At 39.5% G+C, this 15526-nt stretch overlaps 1 protein-coding gene across 1 annotated transcript in view; it reads left to right on the top strand.

Annotated features, from left to right (window-relative positions):
• The window catches only part of abca12 (ATP-binding cassette, sub-family A (ABC1), member 12), a 325660-nt gene that overhangs the window by 207327 nt on the left and 102807 nt on the right, over positions 1-15526 (top strand). Inside the window, 5 exon segments of the mRNA XM_034186027.1 lie at positions 3266-3355; positions 8211-8295; positions 8402-8529; positions 10782-10869; positions 11149-11257. Of these exon segments, the coding sequence (XP_034041918.1) occupies positions 3266-3355; positions 8211-8295; positions 8402-8529; positions 10782-10869; positions 11149-11257 (500 nt within the window).

The following is a 15526-nucleotide window of genomic DNA, read 5'->3' as shown; positions in this document are numbered from 1 at the left end:
CTAATGAAGGCTTCTGTGTCTCTAACATGCTTTAAATCATCAGTGACACAGCTTCATGGAAAGAACAGTGGAACAGAGGACTTTAACTAGGGAGGGGTGCTATTTCAAAAAAATTGGAAATCTATAAATGTTTGCATGGAATATGGAAATATACATGGAATAAACCATAGCAGGATAAATTTAGGATCATTTGGTTCCAAAAACCCATATGGACGGAGCCAGTGAAGATATCAGGTTCAAAAATCGCCAAACATATCGACGAAAATGTCATATCTTGACAACCGCTGCACCTACAGACTTGAAATTTGGCTCCAAATGTTGCTTGACCCCAAGTTTATATTCAACTTCTATAGTAACAATAAGCCTATCTGGTGTTTTTTAAGAGTAATTGACAAAAAACATAATTTCAGTACATATGTTACGATCAATTGTAACAAACAAAATCTATGTATTTTTTATTTCAGGAACATCAGTTGAGTATAATCATCATGTAAAGAATGACATGGCCACAATGAACTAATTATAAGCAACAGAGTGGTTTTCTACGTCAACAGCACATACGAGGTCTATTAGAAAAGTATCCGACCTTATTATTTTTTCAAAAACCATATGGATTTGAATCACGTGTGATTACATCAGACATGCTTGAACCCTCGTGGGCATGCGAGAGTTTTTTCACGCCTGTCGGTTACGTCATTCGCCTGTGGGCAGTCTTTGAGTGAGGAGTCGTCCACCCGCTCGTCAATTTTTTTTCATTGTTTAGGAATGGCTCAGAGACTGTTGCTTTGTTTGATAAAAATTTTTTCAAAACTGTAAGGCACAACTGAGTGGACACCATTCAATAAATTCAGCTGGTTTTCGGTAAAAATTTTAACGGCTGATGAGAGATTTTGGTCTGGTAGTGTCGCTTTAAGGACGGTCCACTGCGCCTGACGGCGATCTGCGCTTCGAGGCGGCAGCGTCTCGCCGTTTCAAGTTGAAAACTTCCACATTTCAGGCTCTGTTGACGCAGTAAGTCGTCAGAGAACAGAGACCTTTCAGAAGAAGTCGGCATGAGGAGTTTATTCGGACATTCCATTGTTAACGGTCATTTTGTAATGAAAGAACGTGCGGGCAGAGTCGCATGTCGGGCTGGACCCGACCGCGGGGGGTCGCGGCAGGAAAAACACCTCCGTTGGAAATCTTAACGGGCAAGTTGGAACATGTCCAAGCTGTTAAACAATTTCTCAGTTACTCACTTGTTGAAAGCCATTAAAAGCCGCCTGAATTCTACAAATGGTTTTCAACACGGAGGTGTTTTTCCTGTCGCGGCGCACACAGATTTGCCGAGTCGTCACGGAAACAACTCGGCGAATTTGCGCGCATGTCTTTCATTAAAAAAATGTCCTTAAACAGTGGAATGTCCGCATAAATTCCTCATGCCGGCCTCTTCTGAATCTTCTCTGTTCTCTCACGATGTCCTGGGTGAATTAAGCCTTAAATTAGGATGTTTTCAGCTCTAAACAGGCCAACGACAGCGCCTGGAAGCGCTGCAGGACGTCCCGCTCCGTGGGAAGTCCTTACACCGACAGAAACACCCCATAATCTCTCATCAGCCGTTAAACTTTTCACAGAAAACCAGCTTAATTTCTCTAATAGTGTCCACTCAGATATTCCTCACAGGTTATTCCTCCAGAAAAAATTTTGATAAAGCAACGCGCGCCGTCTGGAGCAGCGTGTGAAACAAAGGAATTCAGCCGAGAGGGCGGGACCACATCTCACTCAAGGCCTGCCCACAGGGAAATGACGTCACCGACACGCGTGAAAAAACTCACGCATGCGCACGAGGGTTCAAGCATGATTGGTGTAATCGCATGTCATTCAAATCCATATAGTTAAAAAAAATAAAAGGGTCGGTTTATTATCTAAGAGACCTTGTATACGACACGCGTTACTTGAAATTTTCAAACGCTCCTTCCATATGGGTTTTTGGACCCAAATGACCTAAAATTTATCCTGCTATGGTTTATTCCGTGTATATTTCCATATTCCATGCAAACATTTATAGATTTCCAAATTTTTTGAAATAACACCCCTCCCTACTTTAACACAAGAAAACAAATCTAATCTAGGCTCAACTCTTTCTCCCACTCTGGCAAATTATAACTGACATTTCATGTCTTCTATTGAGGAAAATCCTTCACTGTTCCACTCCACCATGAGGTTCTCCAATCACAGAACCCTATAACTCCTACAGAGTTGTAATGGGTGCCTTGGTGGCTTCCACCACTTACCTTGCACAGTTAGCTAACTATAAAAGTTGTTTTCAAAAGTTTTCATTTAGTGAAGTAAATATGCTACTACTACATGGTTCCAGCGACTTCTGATGACATTTTTGCCAAATCAGTTGCGACAAGACGCAGTTTCCTGTGCATATTTTTAGATACCCCATAGACTAAAATTGTGTTGCTATTTAGCCCATGATGGTGTTAGCATTCTGCCAATACTCAGGGGTCCATGGAATCACCAGTGAGTGCATTATGTATCTAGGCCCATAAATATCCTAGCAAAAGAACACTGAGAAATACCCATGTTGTCTTCTTATTGTCCTTGACCAAGTGGCCAAGATTAATTAAATTAAAACAACAATAGTAAAATAACTAGCTTATTGCCAGTGGGGATCTATGGGCTCTAGATTGGGTAGGGTTAATAAAATAGGTAGCTGACCTTTTTTAAGGGTGATAATAAATTGTGCAGTTTCTGTAATGATTTTAACTGAAAATTAAAATGAGAGTTTTGTGAATAATTGTATTTATTATTTGGCACATTTAGTTAATTTCATGTTTTAAAACGGGGAAGGTTGAGATATTTCCTTTGTTCAGAGCTTGTCTGGTTACCAGGGACTGATTAATGGTCATCAGCGTCCATTGTTCACTTTTTAAACCTAATATCCCTAATTTCTCCAAAAATATTACTCCTGCCAACTTTCCGTTTTCGCAACATTCATCGTTAACCCAAAATACATAAGCTAACCAAACGGCAAATGTCAGCGCTCCACAGTTTCTCTGTGATTGAAGGTACACACAAGAACGCATGCACGCACACGTGCACACAGAAGCCACTTTACTTTTAATATATAGATAATAATATAATATGGGGAATTTGCGCAGATCTTTGTTAAAAAACAATCCACCGAATAATCTGTTTTAAAGTAGCATCATTGTGTATTAAAATCCTTTATTCATTTGACTTGAAGCTAATTGTGTTTTTTTATTTGTCTCCACAGCAGCCAGAATCCAAACACCCAGCAGCTCGTGGACACCATGATGTCATCTCCAGGGATCGATAAGGCCTGCCTCAACAATCCTGATAACCCGTATGTTATCATGCATTATATGTTAACCACGCTTTGTTAGAGGGTGTCCACGCTTATTCCACCTCTTTGTTCCACCTGTTTCTACAGCATTTTGCACAGTTTACTCATTGTCATTCCTTCCATGCCTCCTTTTTCACCTTGTTTTATTTTATTCGTCTGTCTCCAAACAATTCATGCCACTCTCGCTCTCTCTCTCTCGCTCCCTTTCTGATTTCTAATGTCCCTCCTCTCCATTTGCCTGCTGTTCAGCTCCCCGTACGTGACTGAAAGCCTGCAGCAGAGGAGCCTGCGACATGAACATTATTTGTATTCCATAAACACCTTGTGTTTATATGGAAGGATTTTCTCCTTACAGGCTCTCAAATCAATGCTGGCACTCATGAACCAGATCTCAGAGGCAAAATAAAATTGAGAGAGGGGCAGCGAGAGAGATCCTGCTTTGCAAAATGAGGGTGCATATTTTACAAATGCTTACAGATAAATGATCACTGACAAACTGTTGAGTGCGATGGTGTTATTGTAAATATAGATACTGAATCTTTTGGTTTGTTTAAGGACTTGCATTTTAATTAAATATATAGCATATTGCTTTCCATGTTGAGGGCCCTACCAGCTGGAGAAGGCCAAGAAGAAGTTTCACCTGGCTATAGTAGATAGATGGTTACCTTTGAAAGGTGGAGATGGACCGAATGTCTGCCTGAGTGATTGCTATCCAGTTTTAAAGACTATTCTTTAGTGTGGTTAATGTGGCAAATGGGGGGAGTGGTTGCATAGCTTGGCTTTGTCCCGTTTTCCTTACGGTGCATCCAGAAAATATTCACAGCGATTCACTTTTCCTGCATTTTATGTTACAGCTTTATTCCAAAATAAAGTAAATTCACTCCCCCAGCACCCCATAATGACAACATGAAAAACATTTTTACTGGTTTAGGCCTAGAGAAATACACCACATGGTCAAAATCACCATCATGCAAGTAATACTCCTCATCTGACTCTCCCTACTAAGTATTCATTTGACATGAACTATTGGCCGACATCAAATCTATCATTTTGCTCTAAAATTCTGGAAAAAGTGGTTTCACAGAAGCTCGTGGACTACCTTACTGAGAATAATCTTTTTGAGCCACTGCAGTCTGCTTTTAGAAAATATCATTCTACAGAGATGGCTCTCACTAAAGTGGTGAATGATCTTGCAATGGATTCAGACACCACTATGGTTCTGGTGCTGTTAGAACTCAGTGCTGTGTTTGATACCATGGATCATCATATTCTGCTTGATAGGCTGGAGAATCATTTTGGGATTACTGGGAGTGCCCTTGTATGGTTGACGTCATACCTGACCAGTCGTTCTCACTGTGTTTTGTACAGTAACACTACCACTAACCTTGGTGACATGAAATTTGGGGTTCCACAGGGGTCCGTCTTAGGCCCCCTGCTTTTCTCCCTTTATATAGCACCCCTCTTGCACATATTGCAGTGTTTGGGATTACCTTTCAATGCTATGCTGATGATACTCAGTTATACATACCGATAACTGCTGGTAATCTCATCCACATAAAATCCTTAGAAGATTGCCTTGTATCCTGCTTTTAAACTCTGATCAGACTGAAATACTTGGTCCAGTGACACATCAGCCTCAATTTGACCAGTTAATGCTTAGCCTAGGCTCGTGTGTCATACATCACACTGACAAAGTGAGGAACCTTGGGGTAATTTTTGATCCTACGTTGTCCTTTGACCTCCACATTAGAAATATTACGCGGCCTGCTTTCTTGCCCTTGCGAAATATAGTGAAGATTTGTCCTATCCTGTCTATGGCTGATGCTGAGACCCTGATTCATGCATTTGTCTCTTCTAGATTGGACTTACGCAATATTCTATTTTCTGGTTTACCGCGTCCAGCATTAGGGCTTTCCACTTGGTTCAAAATGCTGCTGCCAGACTTTTGACACAAAGCAGAAAGTTTGTCAACATTACACCCATTTTGGCATCTCTTCACTTGCTTCCTGTCCTAGTGAGATCAGATTTTAAGGTTCTGCTACTAGCCTATAAAATTGTTCACGGACTGGCACCTCGCTACCTAGCTGACGTAATTAAACCCTAAGTACCGACCCGGGCTCTGCGTTCTCAGGGTGCAGGACTACTTTGTGTCCCTAGAGTGAATAAAAAGTCTGCGGGTCACAGAGGTTTCTCTTATTGTGCTCCTGTTCTGTGGCATGATCTCCCTTTGTCAATTAAACAGTCAGATTCTGTAGAGACTTTCAAGTCCAGATTAAGACGCACTTATTTTACCTTTCATATGGCTAGTATACTGGCATAGTATAGTACTATGCTTTTTACTCTTTTAATTCATTTTATTAGTAAGCAGAGCGTGCCGCAGACTTTATCTAAATTCTGGGTCTTTTAGTGAAGCTTAGGGCTAGTGGCTGGCAATCACCTTATTATTATTTCTTTTGTTTTGCTTGTTGCTTAATTCTAACAAATTACACAATATTTGCTGTCTTTCTGATGCCTGATTCTGTTTTTTTTCTTTTCTCTCTGTTTGAGGTGTGGCTCCATCCAGAGATGGGTGTGGTATCTGTTCCGGAAACCCTCCTGTCCTGTGCACCGGCAACATTTCCTGTATATTCATTTTGTGAATTGTTTTGTAATTTGTGTCAGTAGCATGGCCCAAGCAGAGGGTCACCCCTTTGAGTCTGGCCTGCTTGAGGTTTCTTCCTCAGAGGGAGTTTTTCCTTGCAACTATTGCCTGTGTGCTTGCTCTGGGGGTTAGTAAGGTTAGACCTTACTTGTGTGAAGTGCCTTGAGGCAACTTTGTTGTGATTTGGCACTGTATAAATGAAAATAAATTGAAATTAAATTGAAATTGACATGAAGTAATTCCAGTTGTACCCAAGGATCCTCCAAAGAGGACGAGCATTAAAGACAACTGGTTATCTCCTTAGGGTACTATTTAGCATCTGTGTCTCACAGCAATACGGTAAGATAAGAAGCACCTGGACCTTAAATACTTGGACCTTTCTTCACCTGCAAAGGTATCTGCAATGCCAGATAAGAAAAAAAAAAGAGAAAAAAAAAATCCAGGAAATCACTTTGTAGGATTTTTAAAGAATTTATTTGTAAATTATGGTGGAAAATAAGTATTTGGTCAATAACTAAAGTTCAGCTCAATTCTTTGTAACATAATCTTTGTTGGCAATGACTGAGGTCAAACGTTTCCTGTAAGTCTTCACCAGGTTTGCACGCACTGTAGCTGGTATTTTGGCCCATTCCTCCATGCAGATCTCCTCTAGAGCAGTGATGTTTTGGGGCTGTTGCTGGGCAACGTGGACTTTCAACTCCCTCAACAAATTTTCTATGGAGTTGAGGTCTGGAGACTGGCTTGGCCACTCCAGGACCTTGAAATGCTTTTTATGGAGCCACTTCTTCATTGCCCGAGCGGTGTGTTTGGGATCATTGTCATGCTGAAAGACCCAGCCACATTGCATCTTCAATGTTCTCAATGATGGAAGGAGTTTTTGGCTTAAAATCTCACAATACATGGCCAAGTTCATTCTTCCCTTAACATGGATCATTCGTCCTGTCCCCTTTGCAGAAAAACAGCCCCAAAGCATCATGTTTCCACCCCCATGCATCACAGTAGGTATGGTGTTCTTGGAATGCAACTCAGCATTCTTCTTCCTCCAAACACGACGAGTTGAGTTTTTACCAAAATGTTCTATTTTGGTTTCATCTGACCACATGATATTCTCCCAATCCTCTTCTGGATCATCTATATGCTCTCTGGCAAACTTCAGATGAGCCTGGACATGTACTGGCTTAAACAGGGGGACATGCCTGGCACTGGAGGATTTGATTCCCTCTGTGCATAGTGTGTAACCTTTGTTACGTTGGCTCTCTGCAGGTCATTCATCAAGTCCCTCTGTGTAGTTCTGGGATTTTTGTTCACCGTTCTACTCTACTCTTTTCTACTCTCCTATTTTATTCTTCCTTTTTAGATATTTAGATATACCTTTATATACTGGCATAGTTCCACCTTAGAATTGGAATATAATACACAAGATATACCTTACTGAATTTTCATGATCATTTTGACCCCACGGGATGAGATCTTGCATGGAGCCCCAGATCGAGGGAGATTATCAACGGTCTTGTATGTCTTCCATTTTCTTGCAGTTGCTCCCACAGTTGATTTATTTACACCAACTTGTTTGATTATTGTAGATTCACTCTTCCCAGCCTGGTGCACATCTACGATGTTCTTCCTGGTGTCCTTCAACAGCTCTTTGGCCGTGGCCATGTTTGAGTTTGAAGTCTGACTGTTTGAGGCTGTGGATAGGTGTATTTTATACAGATAAGTTCAAACAGGTGCCATTAATACAGGTAACAGGTGAAGGACAGAAGAGCTTCTTAAAGAAGAAGTTACAGTTCTGTGAGAGCCAGAAATCTTGCTTGTTTGTTATTGACCAAATACTTATTTTCCACCATAAGTTACAAATAAATTATTTAAAAATCCTACAATGTGATTTTCTGGATTTTTTTTCTCATTTTGTTTCTCATAGTTGAAGTGTACCTATGTACCTATGTACCTCTCTCATCTTTCTAAGTATGACAACTTGCATAATCAGGGGCTGACTAAATACTTTTTGGCCCCACTGTACACATGGTAGTAGTAGCCCATGGTAGTAGTGGTGGAATATGTTTGGGAATGAATATCAAACGGCTATTCCTGCCCTCTCCAAACAACTGACATCACGGCTTTGAATGGTGGTACATTTTTATCCTCGATGTTTTAACTCATTTGTTTCCATTAACACCAGGAAACTCTTTCACTTTTTGTATTTTGCTTTTTCAGGGTCTACACACGTTCAGACAAGTGGAGGTCCACGGGGAACAGTTCCAAGGACTTTAATGTTTGTAAATGCACCCCAGAGAAACAGGTGATTCTGGGTCACTTTTTGTGTATTTTCATGTGTGCATTTTACGTGTTGTATTTTTTTTTCCTTTTTCTTTGTATATTCATATGCATTTTCTTCCTTACTGCAGATATGTGACAAGGACAGCTTTCATCCACTTCACAAGAGGATCCCTTCCTCTCAGATCGTTTATAATCTGACGGGCATCAATGTGGAGAAGTACCTGGTGGCTACAGCCAATGACTTCATTAGAAACAGGTGAATGCTTCCTGTTTTTTTTAGTTTACAGCTGTGTTGCTTGATTCTCTCCTCTGATTGGCCTATAATATAGTTGCACCTACGAATTCATCTTCAGGAACAAAGACTCAGACTGTCTTGTGATTTCCCCTTTTGTATGTTTCACAGTGTTACATTCTTTCTTTGAGTTGTAACATAAACATATCTGTCTTGGAAGTACTAATTATATGACACTAATCAAAAAATAAAGAAGAAAAGTCAATTAAATCACTTCACAGTCTGCTGTTGAGCCAAATTAATAATTCAGTGATTTTCCCAAGTACCATGTTGTTCATTTTTGTCTGCTGTAGTCTTAATTATGTCACTCTGAGCTGTGAAACTTAAAATTGCAACAACTGTCCATTTTGCAATTGCATTAAGGCTGATTGTTCATAAAAATGAAATGCAATACAAAACAAGCAGAAACTTGATGAGGCTTCTGAAGTCAAGCAGACAAGTTTTCTTTGTCAACTTGATACAAAGAGACCGTTCGAAGAGACCTGTGGGGATCATATGCTTTTACTCATAATTTTTGGCCTTGGTTTTGGTTTTGTTTGGCCTTGATATTTAATAAGTTCTCTCCAAAATGTAACCTGATTGAACACACACCTCTTTCACCATGTTCATTCCATATGGGTTCCAAACTGTTTGAGTTTAACAGTTATGACATTGAGTTTGACCTTTCAAGATTGCTCACATTCAAATGGTCATACGAGCAACAGTATACAAATAATGAATGTTTATGTGTTCAGTGGTACAAATATTTTATGAGGTGAAAGATGGAGCATTCCATTCAGGGAGGCTTTGTCTTGTTAAATGGTATGTTCCAGCTTTCACCTCATGAAATATTTGTATCATATAAAGAATGGAAAAACATTCATTATTTGCTTTATATAATGGCTAAAATAGATCCTTGTCATTTGATATTTTATTAATTTATAAGCAACAGAAAAGGGACTTACATTATGGTGTTCGTCACCGATGCTTAACAGTCCAACACAAACTTTAAATAGGAGTCCAAAATTGTTTTCAGTGATCCTGATGCCGTCCACTGACTTTGTGTACAGGCTGCCGACTGCTTTCCTCATTTCCCGCGAAAAACCACTTCAGAAATTTGTCCAGCTTTTCATCCTAACTTCATCCTAACAGCTCTTCATGCCACCAGATGGCTTACAGCATGGTGGATTTGTGTGTGTGTGTGTGTGTGTGTGTGTGTGTGTGTGTGTGTGTGTGTGTGTGTGTGTGTGTGTGTGTGTGTGTGTGTGTGTGTGTGTGTGTGTGTGTTAGAAGAATTAACAGCATCAATTAGCTCCTTCAAATCGTTGTCTGCCAGCAAAGCAAACTCTGCTATGTTTAGCTAAATGCTGCTCCCGGTGGTGTGAGCACATGTGGTGGTCAGGGTGTGCAATAGCACATTTCATATAGGACCAAAATTGCACGCTAAAAAAAGAACTGTTGCATGGCCAGTGAAACACAACAGCAAATGGTATGAATAATCCATGTCATGTGACATACAAGCCACCAATCATATGAGAAGGATCCACTCAGCCGTTATATAAAAGGATGTAAATGGTAAATAATGGTAAATGGACTGCATTTATATAGCGCTTTTCCATCTGCATCAGATGCTCAAAGCGCTTTACAAATAATGCCTCACATTCACCCCGATGTCATGCTGCCATACAAGGCGCTCACTACACACCGGGAGCAATAGGGGAATAAAGGCCTTGCCAAGGGCCCTTAGTGATTTTCCAGTCAGGTGGGGATTTGAACCCATGATCTTCTGGACTCAAGCCCAACACCTTAACCACATCACCTCCCTGATGTATGACTTCATATTAGTTTTTGATTGTAGTAACAATAGGTGTATTCAGGTCCTTGCAATGTCACCAAAGCTCAAAGGTCATGTGACTAGTAGAAAGGTAATATATGACTTTATATTAATTTTTAATAGTAATCAGCAATGTATCTTGAACCATTTCTTGCGAGTAGCCTTTCTAAATCTCCCCTGTGTGATGGGTCAAAATTCTGACCTTTGGCATGTCTTTGTCTTTTAATGGATTTCTCCCAAAATCAAATTACTTTGTCCTTGGCTGCTCCCCAATTATTCCACCATGTTTGGTGAAATTCTAAGATAGAAAGAGGAAGGAAGGAAGGAAAGAAGGAAGGACAGTTTGACATGCATCTTATTTCTCAGGAACATTCTGATTTTGTCTTCTTTTTTTTTTTTTTAGGTATGGTGGCTTTACATTTGGCATGCCACTCCCTCCTGACTTGCAGATGGATCTCAAAGACGTGCCCAAAAATCGAACGCTGTCGAAGGTGAATTTCTCTCCTGCCCATTTCTTCATTTTTCGTGTTGTTCTAAGATGACAGCGCACAGACAGAGCTGCACATGAAGTTAGATTGTTATTAATTGCCATTTCCCCACTGCGGTATAATGGAATTAGAAGATGTATTTATCATGCTTTTAGGGCCTCAGGGGAAAAAAGAAAAGTTACATTATGATGTTGTATGAATGCAATATTGCATATCTTGTGCAACACTGCGTGAAGGTTTTTGTGTGTGTGCGTGTGTGTGTGTGTGTTTGTGTCGGCGTAGGTCTGGTTCAACCCAGAGGGTCACCACACAATGCCGGCATACATAAACAGCTTCAATAACTTCATCCTACGCTCCAGGCTTCCAGCAGACAAAGATCCATGCAAATATGGTGAGCTTTAACTTTTGCTAGAAAACATTCCTCAAGCTAAATGTGCCGTGCATGAATGTTTGCACATGGAACTTTAATGTCTGGATTTCACAACATATGTGAAGTCAAAATTAAATTGCTGTTTTCTATTTTACAATATCTGAATGAACTGATACACTGTTATTACTTATTAAAAATGTTTTTACATTTTAATGGACTGACACTATTTATGTGCAGACGTTCACTCTGATATTGTTACTGATATGCTCAGTTGTATTATGTAAGCTACAACAGCCACTTTTATAAAGTCTGGGAATAAATTATTTTATTTCTGAAAATAATATGAGCTGAAAATTAATTTGGAATAACACATGATCGCTGTTGTGCAAAGACATTGTACTTACTGTGGTGGCCAAGAGAGGTCACAACACCTCCAAATAAAGAAAACACACACAAAAAAACCCTGCATCAATTTAACAATCGATAGATGCATACAAGAACATCTTGCAAATTGAGAAAAAGTTTGCAAACACAGAGAACACAAACAAGTGAAATCTACAGCACATACAACAATTTAATTTTGATAATATGTCCGCTGAAAATTCCTTCAATACAACAGATGGACAAGCAACACAAAATAAAGTTTCTAGCTGGAGGGACTTTCATTGACAGTTGTTCAATGCATCACAAATACTAAAGCGTTAAAGGGCTTTCCTTCTCTTGTGAAGTCATTTTTTTTTTGGGATATTTAATTAAAAGAAGAAGGAGTATGACAAATAAGAAATGTAAGAAATTTTATTTTTCGACTTGCCAAATTGTATTTTTATGAATTTAAATATCATTTTAAAACTTTTTAAAATATTAAAATAAAATAAAATACAAATGTCACGAAATTGCTGCATTTATTTGAATTTTTAATATTGTCTGTTATGTCTGTATTGTCCCTTTCATATATTTCTTGTGATTTTGTTGTTGTTTTTGCTTTCCCTCTTTGTTTCATCTTTATTTTTCTGTTCAATTTAAAAAAAATTAAATACATAAAATTAGAAAATGCAAAAATATCACCAGCTTAAGAGTAAAATCATCAATAAAATACATAAATACTTTCTTAGCGAAAACATTAAAGGTCTTCCAGGCAGAAACCTCTTTTTGTGTTGTTAATACTTCCATTATCTTGTGACTTTTTTTAGTACATTTGTGCGTTGCTGTTGATGTACTGTAGATTATACTTGTTTGTGTGGTCTGCATTTGCAATTGATTTCTCAATTTGCAAGTTGTTTGTTATTATGCACCTACACCTTGATGATTTGATGCAGGCATTTTTGTTGTTGTTGTTTTAGTCTTTTCTGCATTTGCTAGTGTTGTATTTATTTTTGTAGGTGTTGTTACTTCTCTTGGCCACCGTACACATCAGTGACATCACAACCCAATGCAAGTTGTGCAATTTAAAAAAAAAAAAAAGGGGGGGGGGGGTGGAGCAGCTCTTCAGCTTCTCTTAAGAAATTTTGTTCAGAGGTCACTTCACTGGATGAACACCAGGGGGTGCTGTGTGTCCTTATACTCATGTCACTATGGCATGTGAATACTGATGAGTGCTGCTCTGCTGAAAGAATGAAGCTTTTCAGTTGTTTTCAGCGCTGAGGATGGTCCTGACCGCCTGCCTCTGGGCACGAGTGTGCACACACAGACACACGTGTACATTAAAAAACAAAAAACAAATCATATCTTCCTCCTCTACGTGATAGGAGTGCTTGACTGTTTAGAGAGCAGTCGTTCAGATTTTACCATCAATTCACAGAGGCTGATGTGGGCGGGGATGCGACAAGATTATTTTTCAAGGTGACGCCTTGTCTGTCAAACATGAACCTCTCTCACCGTGCATGACGGCGCCAAACTCCCCCGCCTCTGGGTTGGAAGCTTTTAGACACATACTCTATTGTTTAGTCAATACTACATGCACATGTTCCTCCAGGATTTCCAACAATTATCACCCAGTACTGCATAGCTCACACTCCCACCGCGATTATGATCGCGCCAGCTCACATCGGTGGTTTTAGTTAGTTTATCTACCTCATCTGGCACTGAAAATGCAGTCGGGTCCACATCTATTTGGACATTAGCAACACTTTTGCTATTTTTGCTGTTTGTCACCACATAGTAGAGTTTGAAATAACTAAGATAAGTAAATAAGCTTTAATTTGAAGGCAAATGGGTTCTAACTGGGTGAACGTTGTTGGGATTTTCACACCCGCATGTAGCCGGTGTTGTTTTTGGTCCTGCATCTGTGCATCTATCTGTGTGTTCAAAATAACACAAAGTGTCAAGTGTTGATCCAATTTGGACTAAACTTGGAGGAATGTTTGAAGGTCATCCAAGGACAAACTGATTTAAGTTTGAGAAGAATTGGTTAAAAGTCAAAGCCACGGGCCAAGGTTAGAAGTTTGGCCCAATGGTTATGGCAGGAGTCACCTGCCCTGCTCCTGGAGATCAACTGCCCTGCATGTTCTTTATGTTTACTTGCTGTAGCCACAGTTGATTATTCAAATCTCACGTTTCCGAACTCTTCATCAGCTGGTCACTCCGGATAGTTAATTTGCAGGAAGTGTAGCATAAAGAGTTTAAAAACATGCAGGACAGGTGCTCTCCAGGAGTAGAGCTGGCGACTACTGCTGTAGGTGATATGTAGAATGTCTGTTCATATAGGGCTGTAACATTAACCGTGACACTGAAAAACCGAAAAATATTTTGCATGTACCAAACTGAAAAAAGGGGGGAAAAAAGTATATCTGCAACATTGACTGTGAATTTTTTTTTTTTTTTTTTGTCATGGTTATATGTTAGTTTTTAATGTGATTATGCAACATTCAATGTGAAAACTTCAGACAGATGTTCCAGATGTGAAAATTGAAGATCCTCAAACCAATTATTGAACATTTCACATGATATTATTCCATCTTTTAGTTTTGTATAAGTCGTTTGTTCTATGCCTGTATGAGGAATTCTGACAGGAATGCACTGAGATTTGACCCATACTGTGACCTTGAATCTGGATGGAACCACAAGGAAGGTGTACAGTTGCACCCTTGCTATTTCAAGGAAATGGGTAAAGATAGACTTATTAAAGAACTCAGTCCTACACAGACCTTGGGGCCCGTTGGGCCTGGGTAAATGGACTGCATTTATATAGCACATTTCCATCTGAATCAGAAACTCAAAGCATTTTACAGTAATGTCTCGCATTTACCCATACACACTCACACACACACCATGCCATGCAAGGCGCTCACTACACACCAGGAGGAGCTTGGGGATTAAGGACCTTACCCAGGGGCCCTTGGAGGTATTCAAGCCAGATGGGGTTTTGAACTGACGATCCTCTGGTTTCAAGCCCAACACTTAACTACTAGACCATCACCTCCCCGGATACACCTATTGTTAGGATGAAACACTAATATGAAGTCATATGTCATCCTTCTATTGGCTACATGAAAATTCAGTAATTGTATTCCAATTGTAAGGTGGAACTATGCTAGTATATAAAGGTATATCTAAATATCTAAAAGGAAGAGTAAAATAGGAGAGTAGAAAAGAGTAGAGTAGAGCCACTATAAGACATCACAGCAGAAGATTGTAGTATAGGTAATTTAGTATGTAGACTAGTAGTAAAATTAAATATAGTTAGTAGGCTAAGCTATAAATCTGGTATTTTATTGTAGAAACAGACGCTATGAGTGTGTGAGTGTACTGGTGGTATCTATCTAAAGTAACTCTGTTAGCATACTGTAGGAATCATTAAAAATTACCTTTCAACTGTGGGTGATCTTGCAAGGGCAACCACAAGCTTGCAACAGTTTAACTCAAACACTTTAGAGCCCAGATGAATTAAAAATGCTGTGAAGTTTGCATGTTCATTACAGCTAAAGCAGTTTAAAATTAGACAGAATTGATTAGATGTAATGGCCACACAGAACCATATATTGGATTGATTGAATCACAATTAATTCATTTGCAGTTATCTGTGTCAAACATGTAAGCCATGGGTGTTGCATTCTGGGCATTGCTTTTTTTTTTAGTAGTCTCCCATTTTACTTGGGCTAAAGGTATTGGACAACTATGTGCATTGTTTCTCTTCACTCCCTCATCATTGACAAAGCAGCAGATACAAGGTCTAGAGGTGATTGCAAGCATTGCATGGAGTATAGCTCCCCTCCCACCCACCCCCACACACACACACACACACACACACACACAAAGGGCATGTGCACGGTGATTGTAGTATACCAATGGTCA

Source organism: Thalassophryne amazonica, chromosome 14 (assembly GCF_902500255.1).
Source record: "Thalassophryne amazonica chromosome 14, fThaAma1.1, whole genome shotgun sequence".
NCBI classification, from domain to species: Eukaryota; Metazoa; Chordata; class Actinopteri; order Batrachoidiformes; family Batrachoididae; genus Thalassophryne; species Thalassophryne amazonica.
The sequence above is the reverse complement of the archived record's forward strand: the minus strand, read 5'-3'. Positions and strand labels throughout refer to the sequence as shown.